Source organism: Chrysemys picta, chromosome 2 (genome assembly GCF_011386835.1).
Source record: "Chrysemys picta bellii isolate R12L10 chromosome 2, ASM1138683v2, whole genome shotgun sequence".
NCBI classification, from domain to species: domain Eukaryota; kingdom Metazoa; phylum Chordata; order Testudines; family Emydidae; genus Chrysemys; species Chrysemys picta.
The window spans coordinates 131,487,614-131,510,514 of NC_088792.1; the positions used below are offsets into that span (position 1 = coordinate 131,487,614).

A 22,901-nucleotide genomic window follows, 5' to 3' on the forward strand; every position below is an offset into this window, starting at 1 on the left:
GACAAAAAATCATTCTCTACTAAAGTCCTTATAGACAAGAAGACAGTGACATTCTCAACGGAAGAATATTTTTTTTTCATTTCTGAACTTCAGGACAAAAGGCTAAGTAGGAAAGCAGGAGGTAAAGTTTTCTAAGGATAAATTATTTAGGGATGACCTGAAAAGGGATTTATCATCCAATTCTTGCTGGCTGAAGCAGTAGGGGAATGAGGGACAAAAAGAAATATAAAAAATACCAATAGTAATAATAATATGTGGCATTTGTGTAACATCTTCCATATGAAAATATCCCAAAACACTTTACAACCTATGGGTGAGATCATAGTCTATGCTGCAAAAACCAAGAAAGGGGCTAAGAAACTCAGCAAGACATCACTCCTGGAATCTCTAGCATATTGTCCCATCAGGGGAAGTAGGGTTTTCCCCTTCAAGTTTGTGGAACAGGCATGGGGAGTGGGGGAATCTCCATTTGAAAAATTAGCCCCATTCATGCAGAGGAGACAGAATCTTGATTTTTCACATTTTGTACAAAAGAAACACACACACACCACAAAATGTGTGGTATTTAGCTTAGCCACTTTGGATAGGTGAAGGGCACAGTTAATGCTGTCAAATTACAAACCCAGTTCCCCCGGGGTGGTTTAGGCATTTCAGACTTGAGGCACAAACCATTGAAAAGGATCTCTGACTTTCTACAGTTTTTTCAGCACCATTAAGTCGTACCTGTGGCCAGATAGATGATATGGAAAAGCATGTCCTTGCCCTGCACCACATCCACTGCCACATGGGAAAACCGGCTGTTGTCCTCCATGAAGTAAGGAATTGGAATAACTGGCTGAACCACCTCATGCATTAGAATAAATTTTTGGGCATCCTGAAGATTCCTCTCAGTCAGATTCATGTACAGACCCTGGTCCATTGTACCGCACTGTAAATAAATAAAAGTATATATATATATATATATATATAGTAAAGTAGATCTTAACACCCACATGAAATCTTAGAACCACGTTGTGGAATTCCAAAATCAAGCCTTAGTTATGTGTTTTGGGGGGACAGCATCATTCCACCATAAGTGAGGATCCATTTACAGGAGGCAGTCCAAAAAGAATGACTCTGCAGATCATTATGTCTTTATTTGTATTGTGAGGGATAAGTCTAATCAAAAGAGAATGAGGTTACAACAATATCACTTTAAGTTATATCATAATTTCAGAAAAAGGTAAGTTATGAAGAATAATGCTTTCCATCCCGTCATCCAGTCCCAGCATCCTGCAGTCAGAGGCTTAGAGACACCCAGAGCATGGGGTTGCATCCTTGAAAATCTTGGCCAATAGCCTTTGATTGACCTATCCTCCAGGAACTTATCTAATTCTTTTTGAACCCAGTTATACTTTTGGCATTCACAACATCTCCTGGCTATGAGTTCCACAGGTTGACTGTGCATTGTGTGGAAGAAGTATTTCCTTTTGTTTGTTGTAAACCAGCTGCCATTAATTTAATTGGGTGAGCCCTGATTTTTGTGTTATGTGAAGGGGTAAATAACACTTCCTTATTCACTTTATCCACACCATTCATGATTTTATAGATATATATCATATCTTCCCAGTCTTTTTAATCACTCCTCATACAGAAGCTGCTCCATACCCTTCTCAGTACCTTTTCCAGCTCTACTATATCTTATCTAATATATATCTCTATATCTAATATATCTGATTTAAGCAATAGGTTACACACCACAGTTAGTAGTTCTGCAATTTCATATTTGAGTTTCTTCAGAACACTTTGGTGAATACCATCTGGTCCTGGTGACTTAGTACTTTTTTAATTTATCAATTTGATCCAAAACCTCCTTTATTGACTCCTCCATCTGGGACTGCTCCTCAGATTTCTGATCTAAAAAGAATGGCTCACGTGTGGGAAACTCCCTCACATCTTCTGCAGTGAAGACTGATGCAAAGAATTCATTTAGCAACTCTGCAATGACCTTATGTTCCTTGAGTGCACCTTTAACACCTCAATTGTCCAGTGGCCCCACTGACTGTTTGGCAGGCTTCCTGCTTCTGATGTACTTACAAAAAAAATTGCTATTAGTTTTTGTGTCTTTTTCTAGTTGCTCTTCAAATTCCTTTTTGGCCTCCCTAATTATACTTATTCTGCTCCATGTGAAATCTTCACACTCAAAATATCAAGAACTCAATAGCTTTCCATATAAATATAGACTGATTCAGCAGTTCAGCTAACCCAACTGGTGTACAGCCTTTTCAGCCTTAGAGTCAACCATATGACTACAAAAAGGGCCTGGGGCTCTAATCAATAATTTGAGGCAGATTCTCTGCCCTGTTCTGCTTCATTTGCATCACTCAGGTAGCACAAAGGAAGTGGAAACCACCCGCAAGTCCCCTGCTGGAGATTCTACTTCATGGATGTAAAGATATTTTGACTCCTAAAAGGCGGCCATGTGGTCTTCTTTCAACACCTTCATTAAATCTACAAGTCAGACATGCAAACATCAACATTAGGTGAAAGGTGCTGCACACAGTAGTATCTCAGTAAAAACAAGTTATCTTTGTAAACTACTGATATTATATAGTTTCCCTTTCTATTTCTCCCACTGGAGCCACACTACTGATAAAATCTAATTATTAGGATCTGTGTAACTTTCTGAGCAGAAAAACAGGAACATTTAGCTGTACTTACCTAAATTTTTCTTTTCTTTTTAAAGAAAGTTTCACAGATTGACCCACCTTTGGACTAATTAGTTTTACAATATGGAATCAGATTTGTCAGATTTTCAGGGGATGTACAGTGTTTTTTAGCTACACTATAGCTAACAAGTTTAAATGAAGGGGCACACTGCTTCACAAACTATTTTTATTCCTTGTTACACTGAAACACCTGTAGCCTTTCCTACAGTAAAATAGTGAGCACTTTAGGAGGGCACTCCTTATACCTTTCAATGGCAAGCCTGGTTGTGCCAAGGGTTGCCAACTTTGTAATCGCACAAAACCGAATACCCTAGCCCTACCCCTTCCTTGAGGCCACACCCCCTTCCCCGAGGTCCTGCCCCCCGTTCACTACATTCCCCCTCCCTCGGTGGCTCACTTTCCCCCACCCTTACTCATTTTAGTTGGGCTGGGGTAGGGGCTGGGGGTTTAGGAGGGGGTGAGGGATCTAACATGGGGTGCAGGCTCTGGGGTGGGGCCAGAAATGAGGAGTTCAGGCTACGGGAGGGTGCTCCAGGCTGAGGCAGGGGGCTAGGGTGTGGGAGGGGGTGAGGGCTCCGGCTGGGGGTGTGGGCTCTGGAGTGGGGCCAGAGATGAGGGGTTTGGGGTGCAGGAGGGGGCTCCAGGCTGGGGGTGGGGCAGAGGGGTTCAGGGTATGGGATGTGGTTCTGGGCTGGGGCAGAAGGTTGGGGTGCAGAGAGGGTGAGGGCTCCATCTGGGAGTGCAGGCTCTGGGGTGGGGGATGAGAGGTTTTGGGTGTAGGAGGGGGCTCTGGGTATGGGGGGGCTCCTGGCTGGGGCAGCACGTGGAGCCCCATGGCCCGCCCTGCCTAGGAACTGTCTGCTTCCGGGGCACAACGCAGAGCCAAGAGAGGTAAGGAATAGCCTGCCTTAGCCCTGCAGCACTGCTGACCAGACTTTTAATGGCCCAGTCAGCGGTGCTGACTGGGCCAGCCAGGGTCGCTTTTTGACCGGGTGTTCTGATCGAAAACAAGCTTTGAGGGCACAAAACCCTAGTTGTGCCCTCAAAGCTGTAAATGGGCTGAAGACTTTGTTAATATCTGTGGATCTTCTTGCACAGAAAGATACACTATTTTCAGACCAGGGATTAGGAAAAACATTCCTGCCCTTTTCTGTAAAACAATGCTCCCTCTTCACATTGTTCTGGCAATGAAGTGGTGAAGTGGACAAGAGTATTGCAGAATATCAGGGGATCAAAACTGAGCCCTTATACTGCTACCCTTCAAGACACATCAGCTTTTCAAACCACATCATACTTTGGGGTGAGCATAAACATAGTGTATGTAGTTTTAGCTGTGACCATTTAGAGTGACCAGTAGGGGACGAAGAGCAAGGTGGTAAGAGTCTATGTGAACAGGAAACAAAGTCAATTTTGCATTCATCCCAACCACAGTGTGCTGGGTCTCTGTAATCTCTATCTACATGGTATCAGAGTGGGATTGAATAAAGACCCAACAGATCAGAGAACATCCCTGAAAAAAGGAGAAAGGGGGACATGAAGATAGAGAAGCAGACCCTTCAGCCCAGCCAGAATAGTGCACAGAGCTAGCAGTGCAACAAGCAGAGAAAAGGCCTGAAAACACAGAGAATCCAGAGAGAACTGCTTTGATGAGTCCAGGCTGCAACAGGAAGTGAAGGTAAGAAAGCAAGGGACACTGAAACTAAGGCTAGGTGGTCTACAGCAACACCAGCTTGCTTCCTTCAAGGCCACACCACCTTACTCCACACAGAGGCAAATAAACACACAAACAAACAAAAAAAGGTGGTGGGGGGTGGGGAATCTGGTAAAACAGCAGAGATGGCTATATCTGACCCAGCCTTTTCCCAAACTCCCTCCCTCCCAACAGAATTTGATGTCCAGCACCCTGAGGGATGGCCACTCTGGGTAAGCAGATTCCAGAGGTTCCGTCTGGCTTCTAGCTTATACTAGCAACCACAGAGGAGACAATACCCTGCTCTGTACAGTGGGACTTGCAGCAGACAACATTATCCTTCCGAGACGCCTCACAGCTGCTCAGGTGAAACAGCTCCATACAGTTAAAGAAGTACTGGAGAAGCAGTTCATGTCACAGCACATTATGATTTTTGAGCAAGCACAATTTCATTTATGTAAGCAAGAGAAGGGTTAATCAGTGAATGATTTCATAGCAGCCCTGCACACCCTAATCCAGCACCGTGCTACAGGGAGAAGAGCAAAGACTTAATCAAAGACAGGCTTGTTTTAGGGCTGAGGGACAGACCAACTATCAGAAAGACTCCAAAATTATCCTAACCTAATACCAGAGACAGCCAAGAACACAGTCCTCCAAAGTCAGTTAGTAAAGAAGCAACAGACTCTTCTCGGGAATAACTTTGAGGAGGAACCCACTGTAGAAGCCACAGACATTGGGAGGAAAATATCTCAGGAGTCGCAGGAACAATACCCACTCAGTTCAATATGAGCACAAAGGAATACAGAGAGGGTTATGCTAACATGGCGTAAAGAAAAGGAATACAACAAGAGCAGGAAAGAATGTTCATAGTGTGGTAAACCACCTCTCGGCAAATGGCTTTGTCCAGCAGATGATACCACATGCAGGAAATGTCTAAAAGGCAAACATTATGCAGCAGTATGCTGGTCTCAATGCATGGTAACAGCTGTCTTTCAAGACAATGACCTAAAAGACACTGAGATATACCACTTAGAGCAATAGGAGATGACCATAAAACCCCACCATCGAGCACAACAATCACCTTGGGAAACCAATAAACTTCAAAATAGACAAATGTGCTGATGTAACACTGATTCTAGAATCACTTCACAGGAGAATGAAAATACCAGCTCTTCAAGAGAAAAAAAAAGACTATTGAAAGGCCCAGTACAGTCCCCATTAAATGTGAAAAGGAATTTTTGGGCCCTCTAAAACTTGGAGAGAAGACCACATTCCACAAAGTTTATGTTGTAGATGGTCACACATGTAGGAATGTGTTGCTCCCTAATCACAAGCCTTGAAGAACGGCAAACTGTTCCCTTGGCAATGAGGCAGGAGTGACCTTGTTCTAGCGCCTATGTTTGGAAAACTTATTGGCAACTTGACATCACCTTTGCAGCTGGTGTTCACGCGCTCAAGAGATGGGTTCGTTATCTTATGTGCATGTATACTGCCTGGCTTTTCTATGCGCAAGAATGTAACCACTAAGAAGAGTTGTAAACAAAGTAAGGAGAGAAATAAAAACCCCAGGAAAGTTTTCCTGGGAGGCTTTTTGCAAGAGGCTTGTAAAGCTCTCTGGCTACCAACAAACCTGGCATTCTGTTTCCTTTCCTGCGTCGTCACCACAGCTGGTGACCCCGACGTGATAACCCCCTACTCACCGGCTGGATATGCCGAGCGCGCCCGCGGCTGTTTGCCGCCCCTTATTCGTGAGTATGGGGGGCGAACTTTCCAGTGCCCAGAAGGAGCACACAAGAGAGTTCAAGATTACACGGCAGCGATCATGCATCGTTGTCCCGGTCGCTCATATTGAGGACCCCCTAAGGGAAATAGATCGCCAGTGCCCCTGGTATCCGGACTGCGGGTCGGTATGGCTTCTTGACTGGAAAACAGGTTGGAAACTTTGAGGGCATAGAGGAAGGAAAGGAGTAAGTAATTATAGGCATGGGGATTTCAAATCCCCAGGATGATAATTGGAATGGTAAAATGTGTATGAGACAGAGTTTTTGTACCAAGGTGCAAAGCTCTCCTTTATTCTGCAGAATAAAGCAACTCCTCCTTATCCCTGTCTGGCTGTTATTGGCTCTCAGCTAGGTGGACCCGATATTTCGGTAACAGTTTCTGGTGACTCCGCCGGGACTCTCCTGGCTCGGACATTGGACTCCGGACGGCTGCGGCGAACTGGGAATGGCGCCAACGGGGTGTTTCGCCCCTTTTCTCTGCTTCACCGCAGCCCCTGGGGTTCGTGCTCTGATAAGGTGAGTCCTAATAGGATAAGGAGACACTCTCTGGTAAAACCCTCTAAGGATAGCTCTTTGAATTATATGTTAAGTAAATGGCCTTTACCCGGTGTTCAAAAAGAAATAGTTACACCTTGTGTAGAAATTGATGTGGCTAGTGTTGTGGAAATTGAATTGTGGAGAACATGTGCAGTATATATTGTAGTAGAGGTATAAGAAATGCAAACCTACCAATATAGGTTGTGTTGTCTTGTTCAGATCACTGTGTGTTTGAAAGCAGGAGTTAGAAGTAAAAGGCAATCAAAAGACTGGGAAAGTTAATTGTGTCCCTTTTAAGTAAAAATCTTTAAGCTGTGGATAGCTTTGGATCTGGAAGTAAGCCAGAAAGCATTTGTATTAATGCAAGTTTCTAACTAATAAGGTAGAAGCCACTGAAATCTGGGCTGCCTATGAACAAATACAAGGAAACATTTTAAGCAATGACTGACTGCCCAGAAGGGGTAGACCTCTGTTCTTTTGTTTTTCAGATCATCAGAGAAAACGGATGCCAGCTGAACAGCATTCAATGTACCATGCATTTACTGGCACAATAGGGATTATTTTGTGTTTTATGGCAAAAATTGTTGTTAAGAATTGCATACCAACAGTCTTTGGAAGCAAGGACATGGAAGGTTAACCAACTCCCCATATTGCCCATGGGATCCTTCTGGCTACCTCAGATTTCTAGCCAGAGGGCTGGGGAGGGAGGAAAGCGATTGGACACCAGAGGTTGTACCAAGTGGACTCCTCAAAAGTGGGTGTGCTTGTCTCGGTTTGTTGCTCCAAAGCTCTGTAATAAAGTTATTTTACTGGAAGAGTGTACATGGCATACATTGAATAATAAGACTAATGTACTGTATAATGGCAATGTGTATGCGTTCATTGTTGGAAAAAAGTGTATAAGTGAAGAGTGAAAGTTTCCTTTGTAGGTTAAAAGAAGCCGAGAAAGGGAGAAGAGGAAAAAGCACGGAATGAGTTAACTGAGGAAAAAAACAGCTAGCAAGCTCAGTCCAAAGATAAGACCTGGCTGACAGCCACGAAAAGGGGGGGCCTGAATGTGCCCAAGCAACTGAGATTTGCAAAACACTGCCAGGCATTAATAAAATGTGTTAGGTTTCTTTTCTCACAGGTAGAAAAGTGTTATCCAAAGATCCTAGCACCCCTGCCATTTATTAAAACCAGGAGACTGAGTCTATGTAAAGTCCATCAACAAAAGACTGCTTTGGCTCCATGCTGGAAAGGCCCTTTCCAAGTCCTGTTAACCACCAACACCGCTGTGAAGTGCCAAGGACTGACTGCCTGGACCCATGCTTTTCACTGCAAAAAGACCCCTCCACCTCAGGGGGACCTTTTGACTAATGATAAGCCTATTTCTCCTTCTAGTTCTGCTGTGCCATCTGGACAGCAGGAAAAAGGAAAAAAAGACAAGGTGAAGTGCTAGTAACCTCTCCCTTGTCCACTGACAGACCTACTGTTGCTTTGAATTTTTCTAAAAGACACAAAACCATTACAGGGTGATGTGCTAGTAACCTCTCCCCTGTATGATGCTAAACCACACTGTTTCAGGAAAAGAGAAGAAGGAACACTTGTTTCCTTGAAACCACAAAGTCCAGGAATTCCTGACTACAATAGACATTAAGAACTGACCCTGGTGAAGAAACAAAGAATTATAACCAGGAAAAAAAGAAACTTGTGGGACCCTTGCTTGGGAACGTGGTATTGATTGGATTTTGGGGTTTATTCTACAGGCTGCGCCCTGTGTTTTGAATAAGTCCTTCAGTATGTATTGCCTTCCCTAACTGGATTTTAAATGATAAGTACCAAAGGCACCTTGTTGCCATTGCCCCTGCCATCTCCTCTACTACACTATTACCCCTGTAACACATCAAAATACAGACAATGACCCAGAAGTTGCTGACAGAGATGGTATTGAATATCACTGAGGCTGGGAAGGCATTGCAGTGGGATCTAGCATGTTCAGGCTTGGCCCACTGCCCTTACAGACACATCAGGAGTACCATCTGATCTGTGGCCATGGAGACATACTTGGAGACTTTCTGGGTGGAAGTGCAAACGTTATCAATGCTCCTTCCAAGCATATGGACCGGTAAAGGGGGTGTGGCCTTCCACATACCAAATCCTGCCGGGTCCATGGGGATTGGGTAATTCACCAAAACATCTGGGAAATTAAACTACCTGGTATGCCCAGTTAATTTTAGTCAGTGCTCCTGGGATTACACCTGACAGGACACTTACTTTTTCAAGTTAATGACAGCTGTGTGTATGTTAATGACATCACATTACAAGACATTTGGGTCCACCTGGCACAAGTATTGAATCAATCTGATTTCTGCCTGGCCGTTGCCCCGAAAATGCAAGGTCTGTTAAGTGCTTGCCTTGTTCCTGTCTGCAAACCACCCAGCAACATCTGGGGTGTGAGACAGTGAAAGAAATGTTATGTTTAAGCTATCCGCCAAGACGTTTTTTCTCCTTGGTGGGATTATATCTAGTCATAGCCACCCTTAGAGTGGATAAAGACCCTTTTATAGTATGGGGTCCTAGTTTTAATTTTTGGTGTTTTACTTTGTTGCTTTGTTTAATGTTTACCCAATCTAGTGACATTGTGTATGCTACCCTGCGAAGGTGCTTTGTCTAAACACCGCATATATAATAAAATAGGGGGGGATGTAGGAATGTGTTGCTCCCTAATCACAAGCCTTGAAGAACGGCAAACTGTTCCCTTGGCAATGAGGCAGGCGTGACCTTGTTCTAGCGCCTATGTTTGGAAAACTTATTGGCAACTTGACATCACCTTTGCAGCTGGTGTTCACGCGCTCAAGAGATGGGTTCGTTATCTTATGTGCATGTATACTGCCTGGCTTTTCTATGTGCAAGAATGTAACCACTAAGAAGAGTTGTAAACAAAGTAAGGAGAGAAATAAAAACCCCAGGAAAGTTTTCCTGGGAGGCTTTTTGCAAGAGGCTTGTAAAGCTCTCTGGCTACCAACAAACCTGGCGTTCTGTTTCCTTTCCTGCGTCGTCACCACACACACACTGCTCTGTTTGGCCTCCCAGCAACCACAGCCCTCAGGCATGGTTATATGTCACCATTGGCCTCAAAGCTTAGATCAAGAAGAGGTTCCCAATATTATTCCAAGTACTAGAAATATTAGTGGGACAATACCACATTAAACTTACAACAAAAGCAAAGCCATTTACTCTGTGACACCTAGAAGAGTCTCCCTCACTGTACTGCCTCAGCTGCATGGAGCAGATGGATGTCATTTCCAGAATAGACACCCCAGGTGAATGGAGTGCAGGCAGGGTAGTGGTCCTAGAACCAAATGACAAAGTTCTGATCTGTGTAGACTTTACGAAGCTCAATGAGAATGACTGCACACAGTGACGTGTACACCCATGAACTGAACATCTCTCTGGACATCTTAGTGAAACAAAAGTCTTCTCAAAATTGGATTTCCAGTGTGGGTTTTGGCACATACCACTTGCTGCAGAATCTGCACTGCTAAAAAACTTCATCAACCTTTTGGAAGGTTTTGTTTTAATAGGCTATCATTTAGCATATTTTGGTCCTACATAGGCCAAATAAAACAAGGACAGCTTCATCTGATAGGGGCAGTTCTCCTTCAGGAACAATCACCTTCTCTGTGGCACCTAGCAGCACATGAATAATTAGCACTCACCAATACAGAGCAGCACTACATACAAATTAAAAAAAGATGCCTATAGCGAGGCGGTGGGATACCCCACAGCCCCGCTAAGGGACGAGCCTCCCCTAGCACCAACATGGGCGGAGCCAATGGATCCTGCGCCTGCCCCCCAGAGGTCACGGCGCAGGACAGGAAGTAGAAAAGCCCAACTGCAGAGCTCACTTGAAAGCCAGCCGCCGGAGAGGCCAGATGCCTGTGGCCTAGCTCCGGGTTGGGAAACGCCGGCAGGCTGCGGCCGACCCGAGGACTGGCCGGGCCAGCCAAGCTACCCCTGGCCAGCTACCCAGAGGAGCAGCCAAGCCTACCCTTCGCCAGCTACCCTGAGGAGCAGCCAAGCCTACTGCTCGCCAGCTACCCTAATGAGCAGCCGAGCCTACCCCTCGCCAGTTACCTGGAGGAATCGATGGTGCTGGAAACCTCCGAGGACACCGCCCTAATCTAGGAACCTTACGAGGGGGACTCTGGAAGTAACCCGGGAGCAGCTGACCCTGGTCTGGCCGCAGCACTGCCAGAACCAATGTCAGTGTATTGTGGTCGGGATCCCCACTGACTTCTGTCGCTGCTAGGGCCCCGGGGTGGGACACAGTGGAGTGGGTGGGCCTGCGTCTCCCCTGCCACCCCACTCACGGGTGGCAGTCTCCCCCTCGCACCAGACACTCAGAACCATGAGCTCCTGACTGTTTGTTTGCTGCCCCGCCCTGACCCAGGGCCTGGGCTCCTATTGAACTATTGGCTCAGCCCCTGCCTAAGGGCCTGAGCTCCTGACTGTTTGCTGCCCCGGCCTGACCCGGGCCTGGGCCCATAGCAAACTAATGCGAGGTGATGAGATACCCCACAGCCCCGCTGAGGGACAAGCCTCGGCCGAGCCCTTCTACAATGCCCTGGCCCCTACACATAGCCTTGTGAATATTTCAGACACTTTCTAGCGGGCATAACATTTCATGTGGAAACTGACCATGAATGCCTGAAAGTACTGAAAATGAAGCAAGAGGCGGAGTCATGTCCTGACTCACTGAAAAGAAGGCTGGACAAAAGAGATAGTCAGAACCTCTGTGAAATTGGGTGGCTTCTGGGGATCTTACCCGAAGCCAGCTGGTTATCCTTACATCAATGCAACAGGAAATCCTCGACAGACTGCATGGGAGACCCCAAGGTATTACAAAATGCAGGGAGAGAGCTAAATAGTCTGTTTGGCAGTCTGTACTGAGCAAACAACTACAACAGAGAGTTGAGAAATATGATATTTGTGCTCACAGGAGAACCAATCCACTGGAAGCATTACTACCATCTGCACTACCAGAAAGGCCATGGCAGAAAGTTGGATTGATCTTTTCTATCTGGACAATGCAACCTGTCTTTTGATGACTGATTATTTCTCAAGATTCACTGAAATTGCCAGATTGCTTAACACCACATTGTGATCATGCTCTTCAGAGTCCAAAGATAACTACAGGGCAGACTCAAGTCGGGTGCAAAAGTTCACTGAGTTTACTGAGGCAGTTCCCCACACACCATGGGAAGAGCTTCCCTGCAACCATCTTGTTAGGATCTTCAGACCTTTCCTAGGCAGCCAAGTAGTCTTTTTATAATAAAGCAAAGAAATAGTCCCATGAAGAAAATAAACTCATTAGTCCTGTGCCAGGCCTACCTTCTTCTGGAGAAGTTATGAAAATCAGCAGTCTCTGCAGAGGTTCTGGGCTGGTCCTTTCCCCAGGAAGCAAAGGATGGGTTTCTTCTCTTCCCTGGTCAGCCAACTAATGAGCCATCCTCTTCCAATGTTAACTGTCCTTCTTTACCTGACAGTGAGTGCAGGTATACCAGGGTGGGGCTGAGTAAGCTTACAGCAGCTTTTAACATTTGCTGATTCAGTGTAGGGTTAACTTTGCCTCTCTACAAAGGAAAAAGGACACTAAACTATCTAAACTGCTACATGCCACAAGCAGCCACAACAGTAGTTCCCTTAACCCACCCAGCAATATTGTTAATCTTTCCAGCTATACTCTTAGCCCAGCAGAAGAGTCTGTCCTATCTTGGGGCCTCTCCTTTTGTCCCTCCAGACCCATCAATATGATACAGTTCTGCGGTGACCTAGAATCCTACTTTCGATGTCTCCGACTCAAAGAATATTTCCAACATACCTCTGAACAGCATACTAACCCACAGAATCCTCCCTACCAGCACTACAAAAAAAAAAGGATTCTGCGTGGACTCCTCTGGACGGTCGAAACAACAGACTGGATTTCTACATAGATTGCTTCCGTCGACGTGCAAAGGCTGAAATTGTGGAAAAGCAACATCACTTGCCACATAACCTCAGCCATGCAGAACACAACGCCATCTACAGCCTCAGAAACAACCCTGACATCATAATCAAAAAGGCTGACAAAGGAGGTGCTGTCGTCATCATGAATAAATTGGAATATGACCAGGAGGCTGCTAGACAGCTCTCTAACACCACATTCTACAGGCCATTATCCTCTGATCCCACTGAGGATTACCTAAAGAAACTACACCATCTGCTAAAAAAACTCCCTGACAAAGCACAGGAACAAATCTGTACAGACACATGCCTAGAACCCCGACCAGGGGTATTCTATTTGCTACCCAAGATCCATAAACCTGGATATCCTGGATGCCCCATCATCTCAGGCATTGGCACCCTAACATCAGGCTTGTCTGGTTATGTAGACTCTCTCCTCAGACCCTACGCTACCAGCACTCCCAGCTATCTTCGAGACACCACTGACTTCCTGAGGAAACTACAATCCATCGGTGATCTTCCAGAAAACACCATCCTGGCCACTATGGACGTAGAAGCCCTCTACACCAATATTCCACACAAAGATGGACTACAAGCTATCAGGAACAGTATCCCTGATAATGTCACAGCTAACCTGGTGGCTGAACTTTGTGATTTTGTCCTCACCCACAACTATTTCACATTTGGGGACAATATATACCTTCAAGTCAGCGGCACTGCTATGGGTACCCGCATGGCCCCACAATATGTCAACATTTTTATGGCTGACTTAGAACAACGCTTCCTTAGGTCTCGTCCCCTAACGCCCCTACTCTACTTGCGCTACATTGATGACATCTTCATCATCTGGACCCATGGAAAAGAAGCCCTTGAGGAATTTCACCATGATTTCAATAATTTCCATCCCACCATCAACCTCAGCCTAGATCAATCCACACAAGCGGTCCATTTCCTGCACACTACTGTGCTAATAAGCGATGGTCACATAAATACCACCCTATACCAGAAACCTACTGACCGCTACACTTACCTACATGCCTCCAGCTTCCATCCAGGACACACCACACGATCCATTGTCTACAGCCAAGCTCTAAGATATAACCGCATTTGCTCCAATCCCTCGGATAGAGACAAGCACCTACAAGATCACTATCAAGCATTCTTAAAACTACAATACCCACCTGCTGAAGTGAAAAAACAGATTGACAGAGCCAGACGAGTACCCAGAAGTCACCTCCTACAAGACAGGCCCAACAAAGAAAATAACAGAACACCACTAGCTGTCACCTTCAGCCCCCAACTAAAACCTCTCGAGCGCATCATCAGAGATCTACAACCTATCCTGAAAGATGATCCTTTACTCTCACAGATCTTGGGAGACAGACCTATCCTCGCTTACAGACAACCCCCCAACCTAAAGCAAATACTCACCAGCAACCACACATCACTGAACAAAACCACTAATCCAGGAACCTATCCTTGTAACAAACCCCGATGCCAACTCTGTCCACATATCTATTCAAGTGACATCATCATAGGACCTAATCACATCAGCCATACCATCAGGGGCTCATTCACCTGCACATCTACCAATGTGATATATGCCATCATGTTTCAGCAATGCCCCTCTGCCATGTACATTGGCCAAACCGGACAGTCTCTACGCAAAAGAATTAATGGACACAAATCTGACATCAGGAATCAAAATACTCAAAAACCAGTGAGAGAACACTTTAACCTGTCTGGTCATTCAGTGACAGACCTGCGGGTGGCTATATTACAACAGAAAAACTTCAAAAACAGACTCCAACGAGAGACTGCTGAGCTAGAATTGATATGCAAACTAGACACAATCAACTCTGGTTTGAATAAGGACTGGGAATGGCTGAGCCATTACAAACATTGAATCTATCTCCCATTGTAAGTATTCTCACACTTCTTATCAAACTGTCTGTACTGGGCTAGCTTGATTATCACTTCAAAAGTTTTTTTTCTCTTAATTAATTGGCCTCTCAGAGTTGGTAAGACAACTCCCACCTGTTTATGCTCTCTGTATGTGTGTATATATATCTCCTCAATATATGTTCCATTCTATATGCATCCGAAGAAGTGGGCTGTAGTCCACGAAAGCTTATGCTCTAATAAATTTGTTAGTCTCTAAGGTGCCACAAGTACTCCTGTTCTTCTTTTAGTGTAGGGTTGGCATACCACATCACACACATCAAGTGCAGTTGTGGGGAGGATAAAACCTATCTTTCAGGATTCCAGAGCAAGTAACCTCTGACAATGGTTCTCATTTTAACTCGGAGACCTTTAAGAGGTTTCAGGTATTTATGCTTTCACTCATGTCAATCTAGCCCACAGTCTCCTCAGAGTAATGGTGAAGCAGAACACACATTAAAAACAAAATAAAACAACTTCTTTCTAAATCCTCAGATTCTCATCTTGTCTTGTTCATATATGGCTCAACACCTGTAGCAAATTGAAGTCCACTATCCCAACCATCTCTTCCCAACTAGATTCTTGTTGGCCTGACTTCTCAAACTACAGGAGAAGGAAGATCAAGATAATACCCATCAGAAGAGGAACTTTGACAGGCACCATAGAGTCAAATCCTTGGGAGAACAGAAACTACGAGATCACATTTGGGTGAAAGATTCTTAGGAAAGGGGGACAATGCAGGCATGTGTCTGGACACCTCAATCCTACTTTGTTAGGGTGCTAACAGGAATCATCATCAGAACCGGTGTCATCTTGTTGCATCACCAAGAGAACGTACAATACAGCCTGATCACTACCTGTGTCTTCCAGATCTTCTTCCTGCAAGGAGATATCCAGCTAGGGAAAGCTGACCTCCTGTCTTCCTGAGGATTACATAAGATCTTGAGAAATCAAGAAAGTCAGGGTACATCTACACTACAGGGGGGAGTCGATTTAAGATACGCAAATTCAGCTACGTGAATAGCGTAGCTGAATTCGACGTATCGCAGCCGACTTACCCCGCTGTGAGGACGGCGGCAAAATCGACTTCTGCGGCTTTCTGTCGACGGCGCTTACTCCCACCTCCGCTGGTGGAGTAAGAGCGTCGATTCGGGGATCGATTGTCGCGTCCCAACGGGACGCGATAAATCGATCCCCGAGAGGTCGATTTCTACCCGCCGATTCAGGCGGGTAGTGTAGACCTAGCCTCAGAGGACTAGTAGCCAAATATCTTAAAAGGGCAGAATAAATCTCTGCCAAAAGGCTGAAGGTTCAGGCAGTCTACCCTGTCCTTCATAGGGATGTCAATTCTTGTTTAGTTTTGATATTTTATTCCTGTTAAAACTTGTTTAATATAAAGGTTTTATCATGCTTCTGTTTTCAGAAAGGGGGATGTGGTATTAGCTGTGAATATTTAAAGTGCCCACAAGAGAGCAGTGAGCAAGGAGATGAGAATCTGTGTCAATGGAATATAAAATTAGCCTTGCGTTCATCCTAGCCAGTGTGCTAGATCTCTAATCTCTCTCTACTGTGTACATACAGTTTGATGAGACAGATGGAACTTTAGTTTTTCGTGTATCAAGAAGCACAGCTATAATACAATGCAAGCTTGGGCCTGGAGCATCCAATCTGGTCTGGGTGGGTGGACCCCTATGCCCACACAGAGCCTAACTGAAGATAATGTGACTTCATGGAGATGCATTGGATGCAATGGCAGAATCAGGGCTTTTTATTGTACTAGTAATATCACATTCCTATCTCCCAGATTTGGTATTAAAACTGTGTGTGTGTATGTGTCTTTGTTACATGTTTGGGGGGGGGGGTGTCAAAATTTGCTTATTTTCATGAAACTCTTATAAAACAGAATAAACTTTAAAAACTGTAAAATTTTGGATGGAATTCCATGTGATGTTCTGGATGTTGTGAAAAACTGAAAAGACACTTTTTGTGAATCTGGGAAGTGGAGGATTCGTCCCTCAAAGGCCACACGGTCTAGAAATTTTTGAGCAGGGGAGGAGCTCATCCTTCTCTTTCAAATTTAGGGGTGAAAACGTTTATACAAAAGTGCCTTATTCCATTTTTTTGCCTACTCCTGTGAATAACTTTCAGTCTCCCAAAATTTCACAAAAGTCATATTTCAGGGGATGTAAAATTATCCAGCATATATTGACAAAAAGTGTCCCAGTAAATACTGTTTTTAAAAGCTCACCAGTTTTACACAATATTGTCCTTAAGTTGTCTTTTCTTCCTTTGGCTAATTTGGGCAAAATGTAACAGAAGGATATATTGTGCCTATTATCAATTATACTGTTTCGTAATGTAAACCAATCTCTATACAGTGCAGCTCATTTCACTGATATCCATCTAAATAGATTTGTTTACCCGGTAACTGGACTGGCTCCAGATACAGAACTCCAATGACTTGTCTCACAGTCTGTACTTGGATACCTTTAAACTGTGCTACATTTTAAAGAAGACTGTTGAGGACTAGTGCCCTCCCCTTCTGTGTAAGTACCTGGAAATTAGGGTTGGGATTGGGGTAAGGCAACCAGGCAGAGCGGGAGTTCTCCTGATATTTGAATGGTCCGTTGAAGGCCTGAGTTATGGCACTCAAGTTGAAAACACAAACTGCTGAGGCAGCTATGCTGTTCCTGCAAAACAAAGTGAAAACATAAGATAAATAAAGACATCAAGGAATCAATTAACTGTCTGCAAAAGTAACATTTCCCCTTATTAACTCTGCATTAGTACTTCACAACATGCGTGGGGCCAGCCAGAAAGTGGTCAGGGCCAGGATTCAACTGCTCACAGCAGCACACACGGGCATCCTGGTTGGACTTAAAAGCTATCCTGGCCTAGCAGCCGAGGGTGGGAGAGTAAATCCTACTGCAATCAAGCTCTTCATCTTCAAAGCACTTTATAAACACTAACTAGCCATTCTTACTACACCTCTGTGTGTCACACACTGAAAGTATCATCATCCCCACTTTTTAGATGGGAAAACTAAAAATGAGTAAAGTGGCTTGTCCAGAATATTGAGGGAGCTTGGACTGAAACTAAGGAATTCCTGCCTCCCAATCCTGTTCTTTTACATATGTCATTTCATGCATCAAAGCCACCATTCTTCCAAATAAGAAGGGCATCTCACTATCCGTCAATATTTCTCCTTTTCTAATCAGCCAGTTGTATTGTGACAGGGACTAAGTCTGTTCCCTTTGAAATACTCCCAAGTTCTTGCAGGATCAGAAACCAGGAGATCTGCACTCAAGCCCACATCTTCCACACAACACTATCACTATGCCCAACAAGTGCCCACTGGCTGGCAAAATAAGCCCATAAGGAGGTAACTTGAACTGAACGCTTAAACTCACTGACTCAAAGAGTTAAACCCTGGCCAACCCAGCTATAACATTCCCTTATTTTCATGTTGAAAATGAGACAAAGTACAACAGTGTGCTAATTCTTCATAGTGTAAACAATATAGATCTGTATACGGTAACTGTGAGAATGCCTAAAATGGGACTCAGCTGCAAATTACAACTTTGTGTTCGCATAAAAACATAAATAAAACTAACTCCAAAAAGAACTGCAGTATTTGGGAGTTTTAAAATATTTATAAAAATGCTTTTAACAGAAGCAAAATAAATTGAATGCCCAACTACTAACAGTGAATTAAGGTTTGGAATTACTCTTTTAACAATACACATAACACATGGAATTAAACTCCTGATTTGTTCTTTTTTCACAATGTTAGATAAATGGATAAATAATGAAGCAGGCAGACAGTTACACAAACTTCCACTGTGGGTAAAAGTGCTGACAAGTGATCCACATAGCATTTATTTCTTCTAACGTACTCTGTTGTTTAAACAAGGCTTTAGAAAGCAAATCTACTGTTTAAGCTTCAAATTGTTATTGTTCAAATGTATGAGGAAGAAAAAATAATCCCTAGGGATCAGACCTGCCAAGAACAGAACAAATAGTGTAGCAGTTCAGATTTACAACCATGGCCAAAAAGCAATTTGACTACTTATGCTTGTTAAGCTTATTGCAAAAAAACCCAAAACAAAAACAAAAAAACACTAGTAGATGAAAGTAAGTTTCATATTATCCATTTGTACACAGGCAATTAGCTTCAAGTATGCTAAAACCTCATCTGATTTACTGTAACAGGCAACCTACTCATCATTTCTGGATCTCCTGGAGCCCATTAAGGACCTAACTCGTAGCTTCTGATTGTCTGAAAGACAGTCTGCTCACGAAGCAGCCATGGCATTGGATTTAGTGGTCACATTACATGAATTGTGGGGAGGGCATGGTGCTGTCATTCTTAATCTTTACAAAGAGAAACATTTTCATTCAACAGGTGGCAATTTTACAGGTAATCCAAATCAAAATCACTGTAATTGAAATGCCCAGATTGTGGAGTGCTAAGTGCATCCCAGTAGGTCCTAATGGTCCCCTCTATTTACACTGATGAAGAGGGGCATGTTTCTTGTCCTCCTTAGAAGACCACATAGCTTCTCCACAATCGCACTGTAGGGATGGAGCTCTATGGAGGAAAGCATGTAGGGATTAAAGCATGGGGAGTTTCTGGAAATCTAGAGCTGGTAGGAAAATTTCCACAAAAATGTCTGTGAAAAATTTCCTGACCAGCTCCAGTTAACTCCTCTCTGCAGCGTCTATCCTCCTTGGACACAATATAATGGGCAGCCACTGCAGAAACTAGCTAGTGGCAGCAAGTCTTCAAATAAAGTCTGCTTTAATGGGGAAAGAGTAGCCTCAGAGAGCAGGGCCATCCTTAGGAATGACCCAGGACCAGCAGGTCCACTCTCTGCTTCCCTCACAGCTTCTCAAAACCTGCAGACCATGCAAATTTACCACTTTATGAAACTGCAGGCCCCTCCACTTGGAGAGAAGAATGGGGTTCCAACTCCATGAGATCAACCTCCTATGGTTTCTGGAGTAGTTTCCCCCTCCTGTGGGTTCTTCTATGACAATTATAATTAAAATGTTTTCCCCCTGAAATACATTTCACATTTTACTCTACTAAGAAGAGCTTCTTGCCTTTTGACCTTTCCGCTTGCTGGGATCCACAAAGTGGATAAAGTTTACATTTAAAGGAGCAAGATGACAAAACAGGTCATAAAGACAAAGACTGCACTGTTGGGAGGAAAGAGTAAGCATCCTTCCTTCTTCTGCATTTCCTACAGCAACCTCTAAGTGAATCATTTGGCGTTAACCATTATTTGTTGGAGACAGGACACTGGACTAGGTGGACCACTGGTCTGAACTAGTAGAGCAGATCGTCAAAATATTTCAGTACAAGATGAACTGTTTATATAATATCCCTTCCACATGTAGAACCAGAAGGGAGCTTGAGCGCCTTAGACTTGACTCTGAACATAACAGAAAAAGTAACAAATTTTATGTAAGTTACATACACATTAGTTGTAAAGATCCCATAGATTAAGTCCAATTCTGGCAGGAAGAAAGTGCTTTGTAATTCATTGTAGTAAAACGGAATTTCTCCAGGGCGAGAGCAGTTTAGACGAGCCTTCATAAAGGTTGTCCAGGTGTCCTCTAGCAAAAATCTGCCCCCAATATCATTTTTACAGACCCGAGCAGCCCGGGAAAAGACTGTTTTTCCACAGTCATGCTCTACTGCATTCTCTCGGAAGAAGAAATAGGTGAAGTTTCCAATGTCATAGGATGACACAAAATTTGGCTCTGAAAAGAGTTGGAGAAAAAAATATGTCAGGTATAGTTGATACATATTCCAATATTTGCTTGAAATTGCTAGATTTTCCTCTATACATCAGCCTGAGAATCTTTCAAAATTCAAAATTATTGTTATTTTTTCAATGTTAAAATAAGGCAAATTATATTGATATTCATGCAGGCATGAATTAAAATTCTGCACTTCTGCGCATCATGAGGAGATTATAGAGATAGCAGTTATTGAACATACAATCTGAGTTTTGGTTATAAAGAACAACAATTTCTAATCTGAGTGTGATATAGTAAATTAGGCTCTGACATGCACATACACCAGTCTATCCCTATTCAGCAAGGGCTTGATCTTGTGGCCACTGAAATCAATGGTAAAGCTCCCATTGACTTAAAAGCACAGGATCAGATACCAAAATAGTTAAGTATGTGCTTAATTGCTTTGATGAAAAGAAACGGACTGCTGAAGGGCGACCTTTTAGAGCAATAACACTACATCAAATAAAACTTTTAATACACTTTAAAATATTTTGGTTCCGTCTTTACAAAATATATAACTAAATAAAAAATTAATACAACAAATTTATTCTGGCAAAGAAGAAAAACATTCAGGAGAAATTAGGAATAAAAAAAGTACTGATCTAAGAAATAAGGAACACAATAAAAAAATAAAAGATTCTGGATTCCATAGAAAATAATAATATGGTACTTTTCCCGTAAGGATTACGGAAGCTAATGAGAATCCATGAGCTTGACAGGGTTGAGAACTTGGTGATTTCTTAAAGGCAAAGCACATTAGATATATTGACCTGTGTGGCGGGGGGGGGTGGGGGGGTGGAATGGAGATATCCTATCTCCTAGAATTGGAAGGGACCTTGAAAGGTCATTGAGTCCAGCCCCTGCCTTCACTAGCAGGACCAAATACTGATTTTGCCCCAGATCCCTAGGTGGCCCCCTCAAGGATTGAACTCACAACCCTGGGTTTAGCAGGCCAATGCTCAAACCACTGAGCTATCCCTCCTCCTGTAATTGTAAAAAACGGTTGCCCCGTAAAGAGAGGTGTAAGATTTTTTATATTCATTTCCAGAATTCATTCTAAAAATATTTAAAATAAATATATAAAAAAACACACCACCCTGGATGAAAAACACTATTTCTGATACACATAACTACCGTAGAGAACTTTAGTAATAGAGCTGGTCAAAACATTTCCAACTGAACAGTTTTCTATCAAAAAATGCTGATTTGATGGACTTGAAATATTCTGCAGGATCATGTCATTTCCCTTGAAACTTTTGATGGAAACTAGGCACACAGGCAGGCTGGCTTCCTACTATCTCACCCAGCTCCCGAGGCTCACTGGCAGTCCCACTGGCAGGCTGGCTTCCCACGGATCCCTAGCGCCCCAGGCACCCAGCTCTACTGGGAAAGACTGGCTGCCTTTCCATGCTGGCTGGCTTCCCAACTAACTAGCTCTCTGGCCTACCCACCCTGTGGGTGGATGGGCTTCCTGGCTCCAGTCAGACAGCTTGCCAGCTGGCTGGCTCCTCAGCTTCCCACATGACAGGCAGGTGGGAGGGCTGCCCATTGCCCTGGGTGGTTGGCTTGCTGGGCTGGTTGGCTTTCCAGACAGCCAACTCCCTAGCAGGCCATCTGTCTGACTGGCCAGTTGAGTCTGTGGAGCACAGGAAACTTGGCATTCCACCAGCCTGCCAGGCAGGCTGCTATGGAACATGGGATTCTGAGGAGCATATTTTATTTTGGTGTTTATGAAACAAAATATTTCAGAATTTCAGTCCCATGAAAAAATTTGATGTTTTCATCTGATTCATCATTATTTTTTTTCTGAAATACTGAAATTTTTCATGAATCAAAAATTTTATTTCCCAGCCAGTTTTATTTATTAGTAGTTATATGTGGAAAGTGCTAATAACCTAAGGAATGTAGGATCAGGCCTTTATGTTTACACAGCACCTACTACACTGTGGGTGCTACCGGTAAAAAAGGCATACATAATAGTAATTATCTGTTTCCAACAGTACCACAATATGCTAGTGCTATGCAAACACAAAAGTCCCTTCCTCAAAAAGTTTAAAATTATACAATTAGTTCATATAATTGCAGAAGTTACTAATAGTCCTTTATGAACTCTAATTGTACAAAAGAGAGAGAGAGAGGCTGTCAAACTATTTAAAATAATTCAAGATTAAAAAAAAATGCTGTGATTAATTACAGTTTTAATCACACTGTTAAACAATAACAGAATATCAATTTAAATTTATTATAAATATTTTGAATGTTTTTCTTCATTTTCAACTATATTGATTTCAATTACAACACAGAATACAAAATGTCTAGTGCTCACTCTATATTATTATTTTTTATTACACATATTTGCACTGTAAAAAAGATAAACAAAAGCGATAGTATTTTTCAATTCACCTCATACAAGTACCGTAGAGCAATCTCTTTATTGTGAAAATGCAA

General features: G+C 43.4%; 1 protein-coding gene across 3 annotated transcripts in view; it reads right to left on the reverse strand.

The window, feature by feature from the left end:
- The window catches only part of SEMA5A (semaphorin 5A), a 635,454-nt gene that overhangs the window by 216,263 nt on the left and 396,290 nt on the right, over positions 1–22,901 (reverse strand). For all 3 annotated transcript variants that reach the window (XM_042859868.2, XM_042859867.2, XM_065584224.1), the window contains exons 8-10: positions 20,129–20,414; positions 17,200–17,335; positions 724–928 (exon numbers count right to left, since the gene is read on the reverse strand). In XM_042859868.2, the coding sequence (XP_042715802.2) occupies positions 724–928; positions 17,200–17,335; positions 20,129–20,414 (627 nt within the window). The remainder of the gene's footprint in view (positions 1–723; positions 929–17,199; positions 17,336–20,128; positions 20,415–22,901) is intronic.